Raw genomic sequence first — 18,185 nt, 5'->3', positions numbered from 1 at the left:
TTCTGACTGAATATGAACAGGGTTAGGCTACAGAACCAATGTTCTGGTTTGGGAATGTTCATAAGCTTAGTTCGCACATGGCACAGAGCCAGAGGTGGGTTTCAGCAGGTTCTGACCAGTTCTGGAGAATCAGTAGCGGAAATTTTGAGTAGTTCGGAGTGTAGGAATTTAGCACCCACCCCCCTCCTAGAAGAATGAAATATTCTAGGAAATATTTTAAAAAGCAGAATATTATACCTTCCTGGATGAGAAATGGAGAAACATATTTTAAAGACAAAGGAGCTCCCTGCAACTTCCTGACTCCCCCCCACCTTTGTCAATGGGCCATTAAAAGCCTCAGCTAAGCTCACTCATTCTCCCCACCTTTGTCAATGGACAATTAAGGCTTCAACCAAGCTCACTCAATCCCCCCATGATTTGCAACACAATACAACTGAAACTCACCACATGGCAAGGCTCAAGCAAGCTTGAGAGACAGCCAGCAAGGCTAGCTAAGACTCCCACCCCCTGGGAGTCTGACAACCAATCAGGATACTCTTCCTGTGCCCCAGAAAGGTCAAAGCTCAGAAAAAGCATAAAGCCAGGGAGCACACAGGATCTCAGCCTTTTCTGTTCAGGAACTCAAGCCATGTGATCCTGACCACCATTAAACCATCTTTCCAAGCAGCCTCCATGTTTCCAGTGTCTTTGTCCCCACTTGGAACTGAACCCAGATGGATATTTCTCCCAGATGGATATTTCTCCCAACAGGAGAACCAGTAGTAAAAATTCTAACTGGCCCCGCCCCCATCTATTTTCTGCCTCCCGAATCTCAGCTGATCGGGAGGAAATGGGGATTTTGCAGTAACCTTCCCCTGGAGTGGGGTGGGAATGGAGATTTCACAATATCCTTCCCCTGCCACGCCCACCAAGCCACACCCACAGAACCAGTAGTAAAAAAAATTGAACCCCACCACTGGCACAGACCCAGGCCAGATTGAGGCTACAAAGTCGCTTAAGATTCCAGCTAACCAGTCCATGTTTTAATGCAGGTTTTTCCAAATCATATTTCCTGGAACTTGATAGGATTCTGTGAAAGACTGGCGGTGGGTGGGGGGAATAACTAGTTTTACTAGAACTTTGGAAAAGGGTTCAGGAAATTTCTTTCTTAATGATAGGTTCTGTGGCCTGAAAAAGTTTGCAAACCTTGTTTTGATCTATTGGTTTAAAAGGCCAACTCTGCAATTAATTGCTACAAAGAAATGTTAGCAGCCTCCGTTTATATCAGAAAAACATTTTTTTTAAAATTAGTTGTCTTCTACACCAGCAGGTAGAAGAAATGCCGGGATAGCTCAGGCTGTTAGAAGCCTGTTATTAGAACACAGCAGCCTGCAATTACTGCAGGTTCAAGCCCGGCCCGAGGTTGACTCAGCCTTCCATCCTTTATAAGGTAGGTAAAATGAGGACCCAGATTGTTGGGGGGGCAATAAGTTGACTTTGTAAATATACAAATAGAATGAGACTATTGCCTTATACACTGTAAGCCGCCCTGAGTCTTCGGAGAAGGGCGGGATATAAATGTAAATAAATTTTAAAAAAATGCTGCCCATTTCAGTATTCCACTTAAAGGTTAGTTGCAGTTTCATTTAGCCGTTTCCTTTTTACTTTCCAAATATACAATGTCTTGCCATGGCCCCAAATACAAAAACACATTTGTTTGGTTTTCCCAATTTTTATTATTGCAAAAGAGTGATCTTTGCTGCTACAAACAGCCATGTTGCCAACATTTTATACAAGAATAAATCCACGATGGTTTACTGTAACACTGGTTCAACTGGGTGATACTGTTACAAATGAATCTGTCAACTTGCAAATTTAATAACTGAGGTCTGAAATTAAAATCATATACAGTTCAGTTTCAAAGTGAACGGAACATTCTTGGGATTCGAAGAAATCCAGAGGCCATGGTTCCTATATGAATTATGAGCAAGTTAAATTTAAAAAAAAAATACAGAGCTTTTTAAAAATACATTGATCTTCACTTAATTAACTTTCCTGATTTCCCCCCCCCCTTAATATTTCTTCAGTATTCGATAACAAATAGAGGTGTGTAAAAGGTGCAATACTTTGAAGCATTGAAGCATTTGAAGCAATGTTGAAGAATATTGGCACAATCTCTGAAAGACTGACCTCAACTTGTTTTACAGACCTCTGATAACCATTATTAAAAATCTGTCCAGGACATTCTAATATAATTTTATGAATAGCAACACTAATCAGATGCAAAACATTCTCAGTGTTATACAGCTTCAAACTAATCATTCTTGAAGGTATGGGTAGTTAACTAAGATAAGTAGTCCTCAACTTACAACTATTTGTTTAGTGACCATTCAAAGTTACAATGGCACTGATAGTGACATTCACATGTCTTTACATGTGCTGTACAACCATGGCAACTTCCCACAGTTACGTGATCAAAACTTGGGCGCTAGGAACTGGTGTGAATTTATGACAGTTGTAGCTTCTTGGAATCTTGGAATCACCATTTGCATTCTTTCCAGCCAGCTTTCTACAAGCAAAGTCAATGGGAGACACTTGATTCGCTTAATGACTGCATGTGCCATTTAACAACTACAGTGATTCACTTAACAGCTGTAGTAAACAGGTCATAAAATTGGGCACAACTCAATAACTGCCTTGCTTAGCAACAGAAATTCTGGACTTAATTGTAGTTGTAAGTTGAGGACTACCTGTATAACTGTCAGGATCACCAAAAACCACTAAAGACTTTAAGTGGGGAAAGGCTGTTAACAGACAAATAAGTTTGTATTTTACAATAAACCATCTTAAAAAAAAGAAACACTTAGCAAAAATAAAATAAAAACCTTTAAAGGAATAGTTAAAAAATGAAGAGAAGAATGATAAAGATTTTTTTTCCTCCCGCAATCAACCGTCAGACATCAAACCTGACCCATCCTCGATTTAAGATCAGGCCTTCACAAAGAACGGAGATCAAGGAGAGAAACCAACCTATTCATTTTCTTCTCTCTATAGTTATCAAAATACCTATAAAAATCTATTTATAGTGATAAGATAAATAGAAAAGGCTTAGCTTTTTTTTTCTTTTTTGGTTAAGAAATCCAGGGATCAAAAATAGAATAAGTGAAATTAGTTACCCCAAAGTGCCCACACTAGTGTTTTCTTTCCACAGTGATTCCAAAATAAATCCCACTGAGCTCAGTGGAACTTATTCTTGGTTCAGATACAAGTTGGCAGCCTTAAATAACTTTCCACAAAGAAGGTTCTTTTCCAAGAACATCATTAGTTGTTTTCAATAACTCATTTGCCTTTTGCCTGCACGAGCGAGAGCAAACGAGGATCAAATTCGTAGGCTAAAGTCAGAGGGTAAGACAGGAAATGTGCAGAACTTCCAAGACTACACAGCCTTTGTAAGTACACAGCTGTACATGATATGACAAAATGGCATACAGACCATTTGCAGATCAACTCTCTGCATTCTGTTTTGAAGTAGAGTGAAAGACATCTTCTAGCAGGTTCCTCTGAAACAAGGGTGTGCAACCTTAAGACTTGAGGACTTCAACTCCCAGAATTCCTCACCCAGCATGGCTGGCTGGGGAATTCTGGGAGTTGAAGTCCACGGTCTTAGAATTGCCAAAGTTGGATACTCTTGCTCTAAAGTTTACACAACCCTCATCAACATCCAACAGAAGTAAATGTCCATTTTCTCTGAAGTTCCCGAAATTCCAGATTTAGTTAGAAATATCTACATATAATGAATCATGGGCAGAAAAACAAGAGAATAATTCAGATTTTGATCTATTAATGTTGTTTTGTGTAGGCAGAAATATAAAAAATTGCCCTTTAGAGCATCAAATCATTGGCTCACTTTAATCTGGTACTAGTAAAATTCCCACTACCCATTAGGCTGAAGCGTGCTTGACTTGTTTGTGGCTTAGTGTGCATGTGTTGTACAAACCAAGATTCTGTTAACTGTGGATAAAACGTTAACAACTGACAGCAGTCAATGGCTCCCAGAATTTCAGGCAGCAGCTTTTCCAGTGTTATCTGGAGATGCCAGGAATTGAACAGAAACCTCTGACTTTTGTTAATGGGACTTGACCAAGACAACCCATGGTCTTCTCTTAATATAAGCCAATTTCATACATTCAAGCAGGAGAAAGAATCTGGGAAATTAAAGTATTTTTTTAAAATTGTTTTTCAAATATTGGGGTGTGGTGATTACTGCACAAAGAAAGCAGAACTTCCTGGAGCAAAGCCATCCTAAATGTCTGCTCAATTCCATTGCCTTAACTCTGGAAAAAAAACCCACAAGATCTTGGAAAGACGATTTGAGTGCTTGGCAATCAGCACAAATATTTGGCATTCTTTCTGAAGTCTTCTAAAACCTCTTAGATTTCAGGAATGCTTCTTTGCAGAAGAGATGGATAAACTGATGACGCCTGTGGCTTAAAATCTTGCCTGTAGCCTCCCCGCCCCCCCAGATTTTCAAACATTATTACTAAATGGCAATTTTTATGTGACAAAAGGGGGAAATTCTTAATACATGATTTCCTAAGCTCTTTTAAATTAAATGTAATTAAAATGGCTTTCCCCAAGCGCCTATATTCAATGGTAATTACATTGAAATGTAAATGAAATGTGGTTTTTAATCCTAGTTTCACTCTCCTTTTAGGAATGCAGCTCCCAATGTTCCATTCAAAGGCCAGGTGTGAATCTTGCCCAGGAAAAAAAAGCTACCCTCTTTGAATTTACAGAAGTGATGTGAACATGCTCCCTTTTGTTTCTTTTACGTTAAAGCATGACAGCAGCCCTGTGATCTAAAATTAGGCTCCCTCTAATTTGCAGTAGAATAAAATTAGTTGCTGCTTTGGCTACTGCCTTTATCTTTGCAAAGAAAAATTGGCTTAATAAACCTTCACATTATCCTAACACATACAAATTAAGTATAATACTGATGCACCTATGGGATTTCTCTGTCACGGAACATAAGAGCATACCTTTTAAAAAGTTTAATACAATAGCTATTGTTGGTAACAGCTGTTACTACCAATAGCTTGAGTGACAATGATTAAAAATCTACGCTCCACTTTAACACAAAGAACGCTTGGCCACCTAGGCTGTGTTCACATATTGTTGATCTATGGTTTGCTGAGCAAGCCAAGATAGGCTGCGTGTATAAATCACGATCTGCAAACCATCAGCTGAGTTTGCATATGAGGCAAACCCCATTTCGGCAATGTGTAAACCCACTCAAGGTCATTGGCTTGCTTGTGAGTTAATGTGACACAGGAATTCAACCATCATAGTTGAATTCCATAGTTCCATCCATGGTGCCATGCACCTGTTGGGAGTTCAGCTCACAAGAGAGTATTCTGCGGAACATTTATGGCTTTCCACTGCAGATAAGTGTGCACACACAGGACATCTTTCCACTAATACCACCAATGCCAACTGCTCATTGACTTTCCTTGAATATGTGATGCTAATGCAGAACTACAAAGACATAAGGAACTCAAGAGGCAAAGGGTGGCAACGTAGAACTAAGTAAGTTATGATGATCACAGAATCTCTCAAGAAGGGAATTGGGGATATATGGAAATGTTCCAAACGGATTAAAAATTCAGGAGAGCATAGGTTAAGAACTATCAAGAGACGAATAAGAGCAGACAACCATATGAATACAAAGGCCTAGACTATGCAACATTTAAATCATATAAAGAGGTTACTAAAACAAAAATAAAAGCATGCAAAGGTTGCTGCTGCCGCTGCTTGTAAACTGAGGCTATCCTTAGGCACTACCTTCTTGCTAACAAGCTGCTTCTATAGTAAAGGCTTTTTAAGTGACTTCAGAGCATATGTGATGTGCTAGGCTTAATATAGGTAGCTTATTTTGTAACTTTAAAATCAAAGGGAAAAGAAGAATTTTGGCTTTTCGTAGTGTGTTGATTTCAATAGGTGGTGGTGTGGTCTGCCAGCAGCCTGTGGAGCTGGCAATGGGGTCAGACAACGATGAGGCTGAGGTGGGACCAGGGCCATCGGGGAGTGATGTGCAGACTCCAGAGCCTCCAGAGACTGATAGTAGTGAGGCAGAGGAACAGGAGGAGCCTATTCCTAATGCATGCATGAGAAGAGCTGCCAGAAGGCAAGAGCAGTTCAAGCAAAAAGGACAACTTGGGAGTAAGGCCAGGAGATGATTGGCCCCTCCCATAAGGCTTAAAACAGACCAGCAACGGTGTTTGGGCTTTGCCGGAAAACAACGTTGGTAGCTTCCTCTTCTTCTTTGTCTACGTCTTGCATTTATTTTTGTATCGGTGACTTCTGAATTTTTCCCAAGAAAGGCCTTTGGCAGTTTGCCTAATTGGACCAAGGTTGGTGATAGGACTGAGGAATTTGTGTTGGGAGGAATTTGCTTTAATTTAGTTGAACTACGCTGGGAATGAAGTAATTCTCAACTGTTCAAATAAAGTTTGTTTTTTGACTGACTTGAGTTTCCTATTACCTACTTGGGCCTGGGTCACAACAGGTGGCTCGACCACCCAGAGTGCCTAAGTCAGAAATTGAACACATTTGTTTATAAAAATACTGGCTCTCTTTTTCATTATTTAAAAACAAACCCAACAAGGGTAAAAATCTTTCTCCATTCCTAAAATATCTTCTACAATGTATCTTCTACAGATTTTCTTTTCTGGTAACAAAACCCCCAACCTACTGCCAAAACAAATCCTGAAAAAAACAAACACATGGTAGCAATATTAAGAGAGACATCATTTGGGATCTAATGTAAAATTCTGTGAACAAGGCAAAGGGGAATTCACTGGAGAAAGAGATTAGGTTTGGAAGAGTTAGCAGTAAAAGGAAACCAGGCCACCAAAGAATACAGTAGCTGGACACCATCAAAGCTGACACCAGCCAGAGCATAAAGGTAAAGGTAAAGGTTCCCCTTGCACATATGTGCTAGTCGTTCCTGACTCTAGGGGGCGGTGCTCATCTCCATTTCAAAGCCAGCGCTGTCCAAAGATGTCTCCGTGGTCATGTGGCTGGCATGACTGAACACCAAAGGCGTTCCGTGCGCTGTTACCTTCCCATCAAAGGTGGTCCTTATTTTTCTACTGGCATTTTTAATGTGCTTTCGAACTGCTAGGTTGGCAGAAGCTGGGACCAGTAATGGGAGCTCACCTTATTACACGGTACTAGGGATTCGAACCGCTGAACTGTCGACCTTTTGATCGACAAGCTCGGTGTCTTAGCCACTGAGCCACCACATCTGAGACAGAAGCATAGAACAACTCAAAAAAGTAGTGCAAGTTCTGAAGGCATGGAGAGACCTGAACCACAGACGTGACTGAATGGATAACATCTTCATCCTCATCATCATCAATCATGGGATTATCAGGAGAGAACGAAAGTATAATTTCTTCTGGGTTATAGGATATATTGCTTATCTCTGAATGATCCTGTTCTCAGGTGAATTTATATGTCTTTTCCCCCAGTCAAGAAATTAGAAACATGAGAAATTAACGTGCAGTACCTACGGTAGAGAAAGGAGAAAACAACAACAACAGGCTGTATGAACCCATTTTGAAAACCATCTCACAACTGAGAGGATATCAACAACTGTAGCGCTGTTAAATTCCTGTGGCTAGGGCTCTCTGTGACCAAAAAACATTAGTAAACCCTTCCAAAGGCTTGATGTCGGACAGCACACTATCCCTGGGAACGCATTTCATATATTGCATGTGCTTAAAGCAGTGCAAGATACCCTATTCTTGATGGGATGGTAAAGGTTAACGGATTTATTAATGGAGACTTTGGAACTAAATCTGGCTTGAGAAGAATAGTCAAGAGGGATGTGGAGGCTTGGATGGCCTGAGGATGACCACTTTGTTGGCTTGTGGGTGAGACAACTCCTCACCCAATTCCCAGTCAGGAGGGTATTGTCCTGGTGCAGCACCTTGGAGGGTAACAAATTGGGAAACTCTGGATTAAGGGAACGACACACATAACAGCATCAAACAAAGGGATCTTGCAAGCATCAAGAGACACACAGATACAGATCCTGCCTGGTATTTATGAATTTAAAGATACCTATATGGCCTCTTGAGGTCCTTTGACACCAAAGAGCAACTTAAGACCAGGGGTGAAATGCTCCCGGTTGGGACTGGATCACCTGATCTGGTAGTGATGGTGGCGGGTGGTTTGGAGAACCGGCAGCAAAAATCCCTGCTCCCCCCCGCATGCCCAGCTGAGCTGCGCGATCATCAGGTGTTTTTTTTTTTTACTTTTAAAAGCATTTTTTTTCTTCAGCTAAAAAAATACTTTTAAAAGTAAAAAAAAAAGCCTCTGATGATCGTGGTGCTCAGCTAGGATCATCTGAACCCTTTAAAAGTATTTTTTCTACAACCTCTTTGACCGAAGAGGCTGTTAAAAAAATGCTTTTAAAAGTAAAAAAAAAAAAGTTGGCCACACCACCACCAAGCCACGGCCACAGAACCGGTAGTAACAAATTTTACATTTCACCCCGCTTAAGACTCTTAAAGTGTATGACCATATAACTATAAATCCAGGATCCTAAAAGGGACTAGTTTGATGCAGAAATGATAGCATCTCATTCAGGAATCAACTCACCAAGTTTTAATGGAGAACTGCACCAAAGGAGTTAAAAATTTGACCTGGTGGTACCTCATTGAGGTCTCAGAATCTGCCTCTACCCTTTGCACTATATTGTCTCCCAAACTCTGTCTCCCGTAGCCTGTCTCGATTCAGAATAATCCAGGGGTTAAATCCAGCAGGTTCTGACAGGTTGTAGAGAATCGGCAGTGGAAATTTTGAGTAGTTTGGAAAACCGGCAAATACCCCCTCTGGCTAGTCCCAAAGTGGGGTGGGAATAGAGATTTTGCAGTATCCTTCCCCCAGGAATGGGGGAAGGGAAAGGAGATTTTGCAGTATCCTTCCGGCAAATACCCCTCTGGCTAGTCCCAAAGTGGGGTGGGAATAGAGATTTTGCAGTATCCTTCCCCAGGAATGGGGGAAGGAAAGGAAGATTTTGCAGTATCCTTCCCTGGACTGGGGTGGAATGGAGATTCCTGCCACACCCACCAAGCCACGCCACAGAACCGGTAGTAACAAATTTTACATTTCACCCCGCTTAAGACTCTTAAAGTGTATGACCATATAACTATAAATCCAGGATCCTAAAAGGGACTAGTTTGATGCAGAAATGATAGCATCTCATTCAGGAATCAACTCACCAAGTTTTAATGGAGAACTGCACCAAAGGAGTTAAAAATTTGACCTGGTGGTACCTCATTGAGGTCTCAGAATCTGCCTCTACCCTTTGCACTATATTGTCTCCCAAACTCTGTCTCCCGTAGCCTGTCTCGATTCAGAATAATCCAGGGGTTAAATCCAGCAGGTTCTGACAGGTTGTAGAGAATCGGCAGTGGAAATTTTGAGTAGTTTGGAAAACCGGCAAATACCCCCTCTGGCTAGTCCCAAAGTGGGGTGGGAATAGAGATTTTGCAGTATCCTTCCCCCAGGAATGGGGGAAGGGAAAGGAGATTTTGCAGTATCCTTCCCCTGGACTGGGGTGGGAATGGAGATTCCCCTGCCACACCCACCAAGCCACGCCCACAGAACCAGTAGTAAAAAAATTTGGATTTCTCCCCTGGAATAATCCCACTATTTACCACTAGGAAAGATATCCGGGCAGCTTCCTTCACATTATTCAGGTCATTTCAGACTTCGTATTTCCAAGGAACACTTACTGGTTTGGAGAGTTTTCATTTATATACAACATTTGTTCTTCAACACGGTTAATCCTGCGCTCCAAAAGCACAAGAAGCAAGAATTGTTGGATCAAGAGGAGGACACTTGTTTGCTTCTGGGTCTTGGGGGGCTACAGCAGTGGTGGGTTGTCCCCCTGGTTCAGACCGGTTTGCAAGAACCGATAGTAAAACCGGCGGGAGGCTCTGCCCATCGACCCAGATGTTGCCATAGGTGATCTGCGCATGCGCAGAAGCTTTTGTGCGCGCGAGCAAAGCGAGTGTGCGATCCCATTGCGAACCGGTTAGTAAAGGTAAGTAGAACCCACTCCTGGGCTACAGGTAAGATTTGGCTTTCTGAAGTCCTTCCTTCAAAAACTGGAGATAAGTTGCTGTCGAGGGGTCTTCAAAACCAGAGGAGAAACTAAAGATGCTGCTCTCAACTTCTTCGGGCTTCATAGAAGTGATATCCAGGAAATAGTTGGCGTTGATGTGGTGAACCTGTTAAAACAAAACAAGATAGCAGGGTTCAAAAAATCCATAGGATGTTTTTTTGTTTTCTCCAGCAGCTACTGAAGGCGGAGAAAGGTCCGGGGCTGCCTTGCCCGGATATCTTTGATCAAAAAAGGGCAATTCTCCCGTAGATGTCTCTGGTGCATAGAAATATTTATACCCATGTTTTCCCCAAAATAAGACATGGTCTTATTTTTCTTTTGGACCCCAAAATAAGCACTGAAGCTTATTTTTTTGGGGGGTGTGTGTCTTATTTTTTCCCCCATGTACAGGAGGCTCACTTCTGCTTGCTTGTGGCGCAGCAGGAGATTGCGTAGTGCACCAGTGCGATGGGAGACGGAGCTGCCCCACGTGGCGTGCACCGGCTTACCTCAGGGCGCCATAGCCAGGCCATCCACGCCCCAACATCTGCCTTCCCCAAGCTGCAGCCCCAAGGCAGGTGTTGGGGTGTGAATGGCCTGGCTGTAGGGGCCCTGAGGCAAGCCAGTGTGGGGTGCGTGGGGCAGCTCCACCATCCTGCCTCGCCTCGTGGCCATGGCACCGTAAGCAACCGGACAGAATGGTCGGCTGCGCAGGCTCCTAAGTAGGGCTTATTGGGCAAACACATAAAAACATGCTAGGGCTCATTTTCGAGATAGGTCTTATTTTGGGTGGGAACAGGGTAGATACTATTTGCATATTCATGTATACACTACAATATCCCATGCACCACTTTTTGTTGCTATTGATAACCAGTGGTGAAATCTAAATTTCTTTTCTACCGGTTCTGTGGGCGTGGCTTGGTGGACGTGGCTTGCTGGGGGGGTCATGTGACTGGGTGGGTGTAACCATGTGACTGGGGGATCAAAAGACAGAAACTCACTAACAATGTCCTGCTGGAGCAGGATTGGACTAGATGAACCTCCAGGTCCCTTCCAGCCCTGGATTATCCTCTGAAGCAGCGTCTAGTGCCAGGTTTGTAGTCCGTCCGTCCGTCCGTCCTTCCTTCCTTCCGTCCTTCCTTCCTTCTTTCACTCAAACGAAACCCCCCCCCCATTTTTTGCCTACACCCCCCATTTTTTGCCTAGCAGGCTTCAGCTTTTTTACCTTTTAAAAAATGCTTTTAAAAGTAAAAAAAAAAAAAAAGCTCTAAGGATCGCGTGGCTCAGCTGGGCATGGGGGGGCAGGGATTTTTGCTACCGGTTCTCCGAACCACCCGCCGCCATTGCTACCAGATCAGCTGATCTGGTCTGAACCGGAAGCATTTCACTTCTGGTCATAATAGTAAAAATTCATATTTAATTTTTAGTGTTTCTGTGAATATTTGTTATAAATTCTCCCTGCTTCAAATTGAGGAAATATTTCAGCTAATTTCTTCACTTTAATCCATCCCAATGCTTCAGTGGTTCTGAGAGTGTGTGTGCCATGTCTCTGCCCAAGATATAACTTACTTTGAAGGAAGTAACTTTTACAATCCTGCTGATGCTTGGCAAATCCTGATTTCTGTGTCTTTGGAACAGAAAGAACAATCACTGGAAAATAGTCCCAAAGGTGCTTTTGCAAAAGGCAACTGTACTGGTTTTTCTTTGAAGACGTTTCGCTTCTCATCCAAGAAGCTTCTTCAGCTCTAATGATGAGAAGAAAAAAACCAGACAGTCCAGTTGCCACTTGAAAAAGCACCTTTGGGACAACCATGACCTGGATGACTGAGAATGTCCATAATCATTAGAAAATACTTTTCTTTTTCTTAGGTGTTGCAAGGACACTGCTATGCTCCAAATAATTTGATTTTAGTTCTGTGATACAGAATTCTCCATGAGATGTTCAGTACTTATTGTAAGTAAGTCAAAGCAATTCCAAAAGATTCCACAGTTTAGAAAAATACAAGGTAGACAAGAGGGGATTGAAAAGATCTAAGAGAGTGAGAATCTTACCACAGTGCCATTGGGCAGGCAGATCATGATCTCCACGGGGAAGTTATACTTTTCAAGGTGAAGGGCTGCAAGTTTGCTGGTGATCTTGTCCTGTTTATCCTGCGACAATCGCATTTAAAGTTTCTTGTGTTAATAAGATGCTCTTCGTTTGATTCAAATAGAAACAAATCTTAGGTTTAAAATGAGATCAAAGGCTATGCTTGCATCAAGATCTAAAAACCATGAAAAATTATTACAGATGATATAATATTTCCTAATTGATTGGTTCTTGCTTTATTTTGGTGTATTGGATTGTCTTCCAGATGTTGTTCAACTCTATCTTCTAGTGAGGGGGTGTCAAACTCAATTTCATTGAGAGCTGCATCAGGGTTGTGTTTGACCGTTGGGGGCTGGGGTTGGTGTGGCCAGGGTTGACATGGCCAGCTCAATATCACTCGTGTTGGGGGCGCCTATGGCGGCCCGAGCAGTCTGTCAGCAAAAGCGGGCTCCCAAACTCCATTTTCAGCTGCAATGTCCTCCTGCAACCCTCTGCCAGTGAAAATGGAACTTGGGAATGCCGCCCAGAGCAGGGTAACAATACCACTCCAGTGCCATTCTGCTGCCCAAAAATGGGCCCATTTTTGGCCTCCACACATCTCATTTTTAGGCTGAGCCTCCAGAAGGCGGGTGGGGGCTGGTGGGTAGGTGGGGCGATGTAGGCAGGGCAGCCGCATGGTCTCACATGGGCCGGATTAATGGCTTTGGCAGGCTGTATCTAGCCTGCGGGCCGTACCCCTGCTTTAATTTAACATATATTCATGTTAATAGGCATTGGGAGCTTAATAGATTATGGCAGTTACAAGTTTACTAGAGGAAGAGGACAAAATCCTGGTGCTTAGGGACCCTATTTCGGGTTTGCTGCAATGGAGGGTCAGCTTACTAGTCATAAGGGTTATGAAAGAATCAGAGGCGGCGTGTTGAGAAACGGAAGAAGGATGGCACCTCTGCTTTTGTGTCTTGCTTATAAGCTTCCCAGATCTATTCACGAGAAGAATTGGCCACCATAAGAGTAGAGGAGTAAACAGAACATGATATAATAGAGCAAGGATTGATAAGATTGCAAGGCGAATTCATCAATAAACTACTTCTAAAAGAGCAACGACAGTGGTGAGTAGCGGAAATGTTGATGTGAGGGCGAACCGGTTCGCTCCAACCATCAGATGGGCCCTCCCGCCCGCTCCTGTGGTATACCTACCTTTATTCCTTCGTTTTTAGCCCAGCTGAAAGGCGCGGCAGAGCAGATTGCCATGCCTCAGCTGTTCAGCAATTCAATGCGCCGATCACGCGCAAAGCACGTGTGCGAAGCGAATTGGTAGTAATACCGGTTAGAACCCAGCACTGAGCAACGGTCATCTTACAGGATCACTTCAAGCGACCCATTCCACCTTGTCCTCCTGTTGAATTTCAAGAGCAGCTTACCTGTAAATCTTCCAGCTCCTTCACCAACGACCAGGTGCTGATGAAACTCTCATTCAGGAATGCAAGGATGGGCGAACTTTCCAGGACTGTCTCCCGGAGAGTTCGCCCTGAACCTGCCCAGAGGAGGAACAAAAGAAGCTTAGTGAAATTTTTGGATTTAGGAGCAGATTTCTGAATCTTTAGGTAAAGAGGTCATATTCATATCTGGTTTAACACTTTCATCTCCTGGGATATCTGTTATGTTTAGTGGTGAAATCCAATATTTTTTACTACCGGTTCTGTGGGTGTGGCATGGCTTGGTGGGCGTGGCAGAAGAAGGATACTGCAAAATCCTCATTTCCTCCCCACTCCTGGGGGAAGGATAGTGCAAAATCTCCATTCCCACAACCCTCTGGGACCAGCCAGAGGTGATATTTGCCGGTTCTCCAAACTACTCAAAATTTTTGCTACCGGTTCTCCAGAACCTGTCAGAATCTGCTGGATTTCACCCCTGGTTATGTTGGTCCTGCTGCAAACATTGATTTGGGTATTGAATATATGAGTGAGTAGGCGCCGTCAGAGGGCTCCTAGGCAAGGTTCTTGATAGGTCTGGTAGGGAGATGGAGCTCAATTTGTCTTAATGCAAGTTACTCTGAATTCGCTTAGTAAAGTATTTGCGCAGAGTTTGTTGTGCAGCATTATGCCAATGACTTCCAAGACAAGCAGAAAGAAAGGCATTGAAAGAAATGAGAGACAATAGGCAAACTGAGTCAAAATATCCTACCGTACCAAAATGTCATTTGTTTTATAATTGTTTGAATGTATGCCCTTGAAAGACTTTGCTGAGTGTGAATGAGAAATTCACAGTAACTTAATAAAAAGGGACTTTTGGCGGGATAATGAGCCTGCTTCGTGGTTTGTGAACGTCTAGGTCAGAACATTTGCTAATGTTCTTAGTAAGCATCCTCTAACATTTTTATCTTAGGATGGAGAAAAAAAAAACAACAACTTAGACTTCCTGACAAACTCCTTTAAAAAAAACACACCCCATTCAGTCCTTACCTCAGCATGACTGATCATCTAAGGCTCCCCACAAGAGTATGGAATGAACAAGTTTACCCTCAGATTTGGCCTTTTCAAAAGCCTGGGTAAAAGGAAAGTAGGAAACCTGAAAAACAAAATGAGCTGAATTTGGGATTTGTTTGGGATCCCAAAATTCATTTGGGATGTCTGGCTCAGGTATTTATTGTTACGAATGCTAAAATGTTAAAAGTATTCTATTCTTTATAGCAGGGGTCTCCAACCGTGGCAACTTTAAGACTTGTGGACTTCAACTCCCAGAATACCTCAGCCAGCAAAGCTTTATAGTATATTCAAAATAGAGACATATAAAATAGAGACATATAAAACGTTCCTGATTGGCCACAGTGCCTTATATACTGTGCAGGTAGTCCTCAACCATAATTGGGACTACAATTTCCATTGCTAAGCAAAGCGATCGTTAAGTGAGTTATTGACAACCATTTTTTTTTTGCTATGTTGTTAAGCGAATCACTGCAATTTGTTGAGTGAAACATGCAGATGTTAAGCGAATCTGGCTTCCCCCATTGACTATGTTTGTCAGAAGCCAGATGGGAAGGTTGCAAATCGCGATCACATGACTCCAGGACACTACAACCATCCTACATACATGCTGGTTGACAGCGCCTGAATTTTGATCACATAACCATGGGAATGCTGCAATGGTCAGAAGTGCGAGGATCGGTCACAACTCCCTTTTTTCAATGCCACTATAAGGAATGGTCATTAAACAAGAGATTTTTAAGTCGAGGAATACCTGTAATGCACAACTGTGGAGAAAAAAAAGGTATTCTTTTCCACACCATGTGGTAAGGTAAAGGTAATGGTAAAGGTTCCCCTCGCACACACATGCTAGTCGTTCCCGACTCTAGGGGGCAGTGCTCATCTCTGTTTCAAAGCCGAAGAGCCAGCACTGTCCGAAGACGTCTCCGTGGTCATGTAGCCGGCATGACTCAACGCCAAAGGTGCATGAAATGCTGTTACCTTCCCACGAAAGGTGGTCCCTGTTTTTCTACTTGCATTTTTTACGTGCTTTCGAACTGCTACGTTGGCAGAAGCTGGGATAAGTCACAGGAGCTCACCCCGTTACACGGCACTAGGGATTCGAACCGCTGAACTGCCGACCTTTCCATCAACAAGCTCAGCGTCCTAGCCCCTTGAGCTACTGCGTCCCCTTACATCATGTGGTAGGCACTCCCAAATTCCTGAAGACTTTTTTGTGAAGTCTTCCTCCTCCACCAGGACTGTGAGAAAAACCACTTCTTCAAAGCTTGTTGATACTTATTTGCATTTCAAAGGGAATTTCCTTTGAACAATGAAAACAGCATCTTCAGGGAGGACCCCTCCCTCCCAAAACAAAAACAAGACAACGACCCCCTCCCCCCCAAATTGTGCAGGTTTCACTTGCTCTGTTATTTAAAGGTAAAGATACCAATCACACTCATCTCCTAGGAACTCAGGTGACTTTGACGACACAGATAAACCACCAAGTAGCCTCAGCGACTCGCTAAAAGAATGCAAATGACCAGCTGTCTGCAAGGAGTAGAAATCCTTCCATTCCCCACCATCCAGTCAGAGCTGAAGAAGCTTCTTGGATGAGAAGTGAAATGTCTTCAAAAAAAAGTTTTGCCTCTTGAAAAAAGCACCTTTGGGAATCTCCTAGGAATATTCACAGCAGCAGAGCATAAGTGGTTTTTCTCAGTGCCCTTTTCTGGGATCTTTTTCAACTTCCCATCTTAATTTACAACCGTGACATTTTCAAGTGGTTCCCTGTTCAGGAAATAACTCATCCCCAGCCTGCTTCTAATGCAGGCAAGGAAAGTTAAACTACTATTTACATAACTGCTCATATGCAATTCTCTCCCAATTCATTCAACAGGAAGCCACATATTTCAAGTTAAACAGAGATCTGGCGTTACGCACAGGTTGGCCAATCCTGCTCTATAAGCCTTCTAAAAGGAAATCCGTTCTTCTTAAGACAAGCATGCAAAAAACAAACAAACAAACAACGTGCCCTGTAGGCTATTATTTTCTTTGCAACCCTTGAGTAAGTGAGGCCAAAACGGGCAGCCCTTTTGTGTTTGTGTTTGGGGCAGTGGTGAAATCTAAATTTCTTTCCTACCGGTTCTGTGGGCGTGGCTTGGTGGTGGGGGTCATGTGACTGGGTAGGCGTGGCTATGTAAACATGTGACTGGGGGATCAAAAGACAGAAACTCACTAACAATGTCCTGCTGAAGTAGGGTTGGACTAGATGACCTCCAGGATTATCCTCTGAAGCTGTGTCTAATGCCAGGTTTGTAGTCCTTTGTTCCTCTCCTTTTTCCTCCCTCCCTCTCTCTCTCTCTCTAATGAATCCCCCCCCCCCATTTTTTGCCTAGCACGCTTCAGCTTTTTTACCTTTTAAAAAATGCTTTTAAAAGTAAAGAAAAAAAAAAACCTCTGACATCAGGCACCTCAGCTTCGATCCTCAGAGCCTTGTTTTAACCCTTTAAAAGCATTTTTTTTTACAACCTCTTCGGCTCTGACAATCGTGTCGCTCGGCTGGGCATGGGGGCGCGGGGGGGCAGGGATTTTTGCTACCGGTTCTCTGAACCACCTGCCGCCATTGCTCCGGTCTGAACTGGGAGCATTTCACCCCTGGTTTGGAGGGTTGGCGTGTGGGTTAAAGGCACCTAAGCCTCTCAGAGGCTCACAGTGCCCTTTCGCTCCCATACCCCAAAATCAAGTCCTGGCCTACTGACTTTGGAACTGCTCCATCAATATGGTGCAAAGCCTGATACGACCCTCGAGCCAAAAGTACTTGTGTGGCTTAAGAGCAATACCATGCACAAATGTCTTAAAATGACTCGACTGATCAAGTCCTCTCATTTTCTCCTGGAATTTCTTTTTTTCCTAGTTCAATGGAGGGGGAGCTCTGTTACAAGAGGTGTCTAACATTTCCTGTTTCGAGCTATAAATTCACTCTTTGTTTCAAGCTGAGTTACACGCAGCCTTTGTGTTCCCTGCTGATAAGAAGCTCCTAGAACCGTGACGGCGAACTTATGGCACAGGGGGCACGCAGAGCTGTATCTGTAAGTACTCGAGCACTGCCCTAGCTCAGCTCCAGCGCTGGCCAGCTGATTTTCCGGCCTTCTAGTCCCACTGGAAGTCGGGAAACGAGCCATTTCTGGCCTCTGGGGGGATGGGGGGGTGAGGAAGCCCGTTTTCACCCTCCCCAGGCTCCTAGAAAGCGTCTAGAGTTGGGAAGGACAAAAAATGGGCCTACCGGGCCCACCATGTGCCAAAAGCGGGGGGAGCACTGGGGGGGGGGTTTGCGTGCACATGCGTGGGGGTGGGGCGGGGCATATTGAATTATCGTTGTGGGCACATGCGCATGCATTCCCCCCGCTTTTGGAACGCAGTGGCAAAAAGGTTAGCCATCACTGTCCTAGAAACATTTCTATCGCTTGCCTCTTTCACC

At 43.4% G+C, this 18,185-nt stretch overlaps 1 protein-coding gene across 3 annotated transcripts in view; it reads right to left on the bottom strand.

Moving 5' to 3' along the window:
* Nucleotides 1-1,677: 1,677 nt before the first annotated feature.
* Nucleotides 1,678-18,185, bottom strand: part of SELENON (selenoprotein N) — a 45,791-nt gene continuing 29,283 nt past the window's right edge. Inside the window, exons 9-13 of one of the 3 annotated variants that reach the window (XR_009156584.1) lie at nucleotides 14,708-14,813; nucleotides 13,667-13,779; nucleotides 12,209-12,307; nucleotides 9,786-10,283; nucleotides 1,678-7,972 (exon numbers count right to left, since the gene is read on the bottom strand). Coding sequence is in view for 1 of the 3 variants with exons in the window: in XM_058195616.1 (XP_058051599.1) it covers nucleotides 10,119-10,283; nucleotides 12,209-12,307; nucleotides 13,667-13,779; nucleotides 14,708-14,813 (483 nt within the window). In the remaining 2 variants the exon portion in view is untranslated. Of the gene's footprint in view, nucleotides 7,973-9,131; nucleotides 10,284-12,208; nucleotides 12,308-13,666; nucleotides 13,780-14,707; nucleotides 14,814-18,185 lie in introns of those variants that run through there. The other 2 variants (XR_009156585.1, XM_058195616.1) reach the window with 2 other exon arrangements.

This window comes from Ahaetulla prasina, chromosome 10 (genome assembly GCF_028640845.1).
Source record: "Ahaetulla prasina isolate Xishuangbanna chromosome 10, ASM2864084v1, whole genome shotgun sequence".
NCBI classification, from domain to species: Eukaryota; Metazoa; Chordata; class Lepidosauria; order Squamata; family Colubridae; genus Ahaetulla; species Ahaetulla prasina.
The sequence above is the reverse complement of the archived record's forward strand: the minus strand, read 5'-3'. Positions and strand labels throughout refer to the sequence as shown.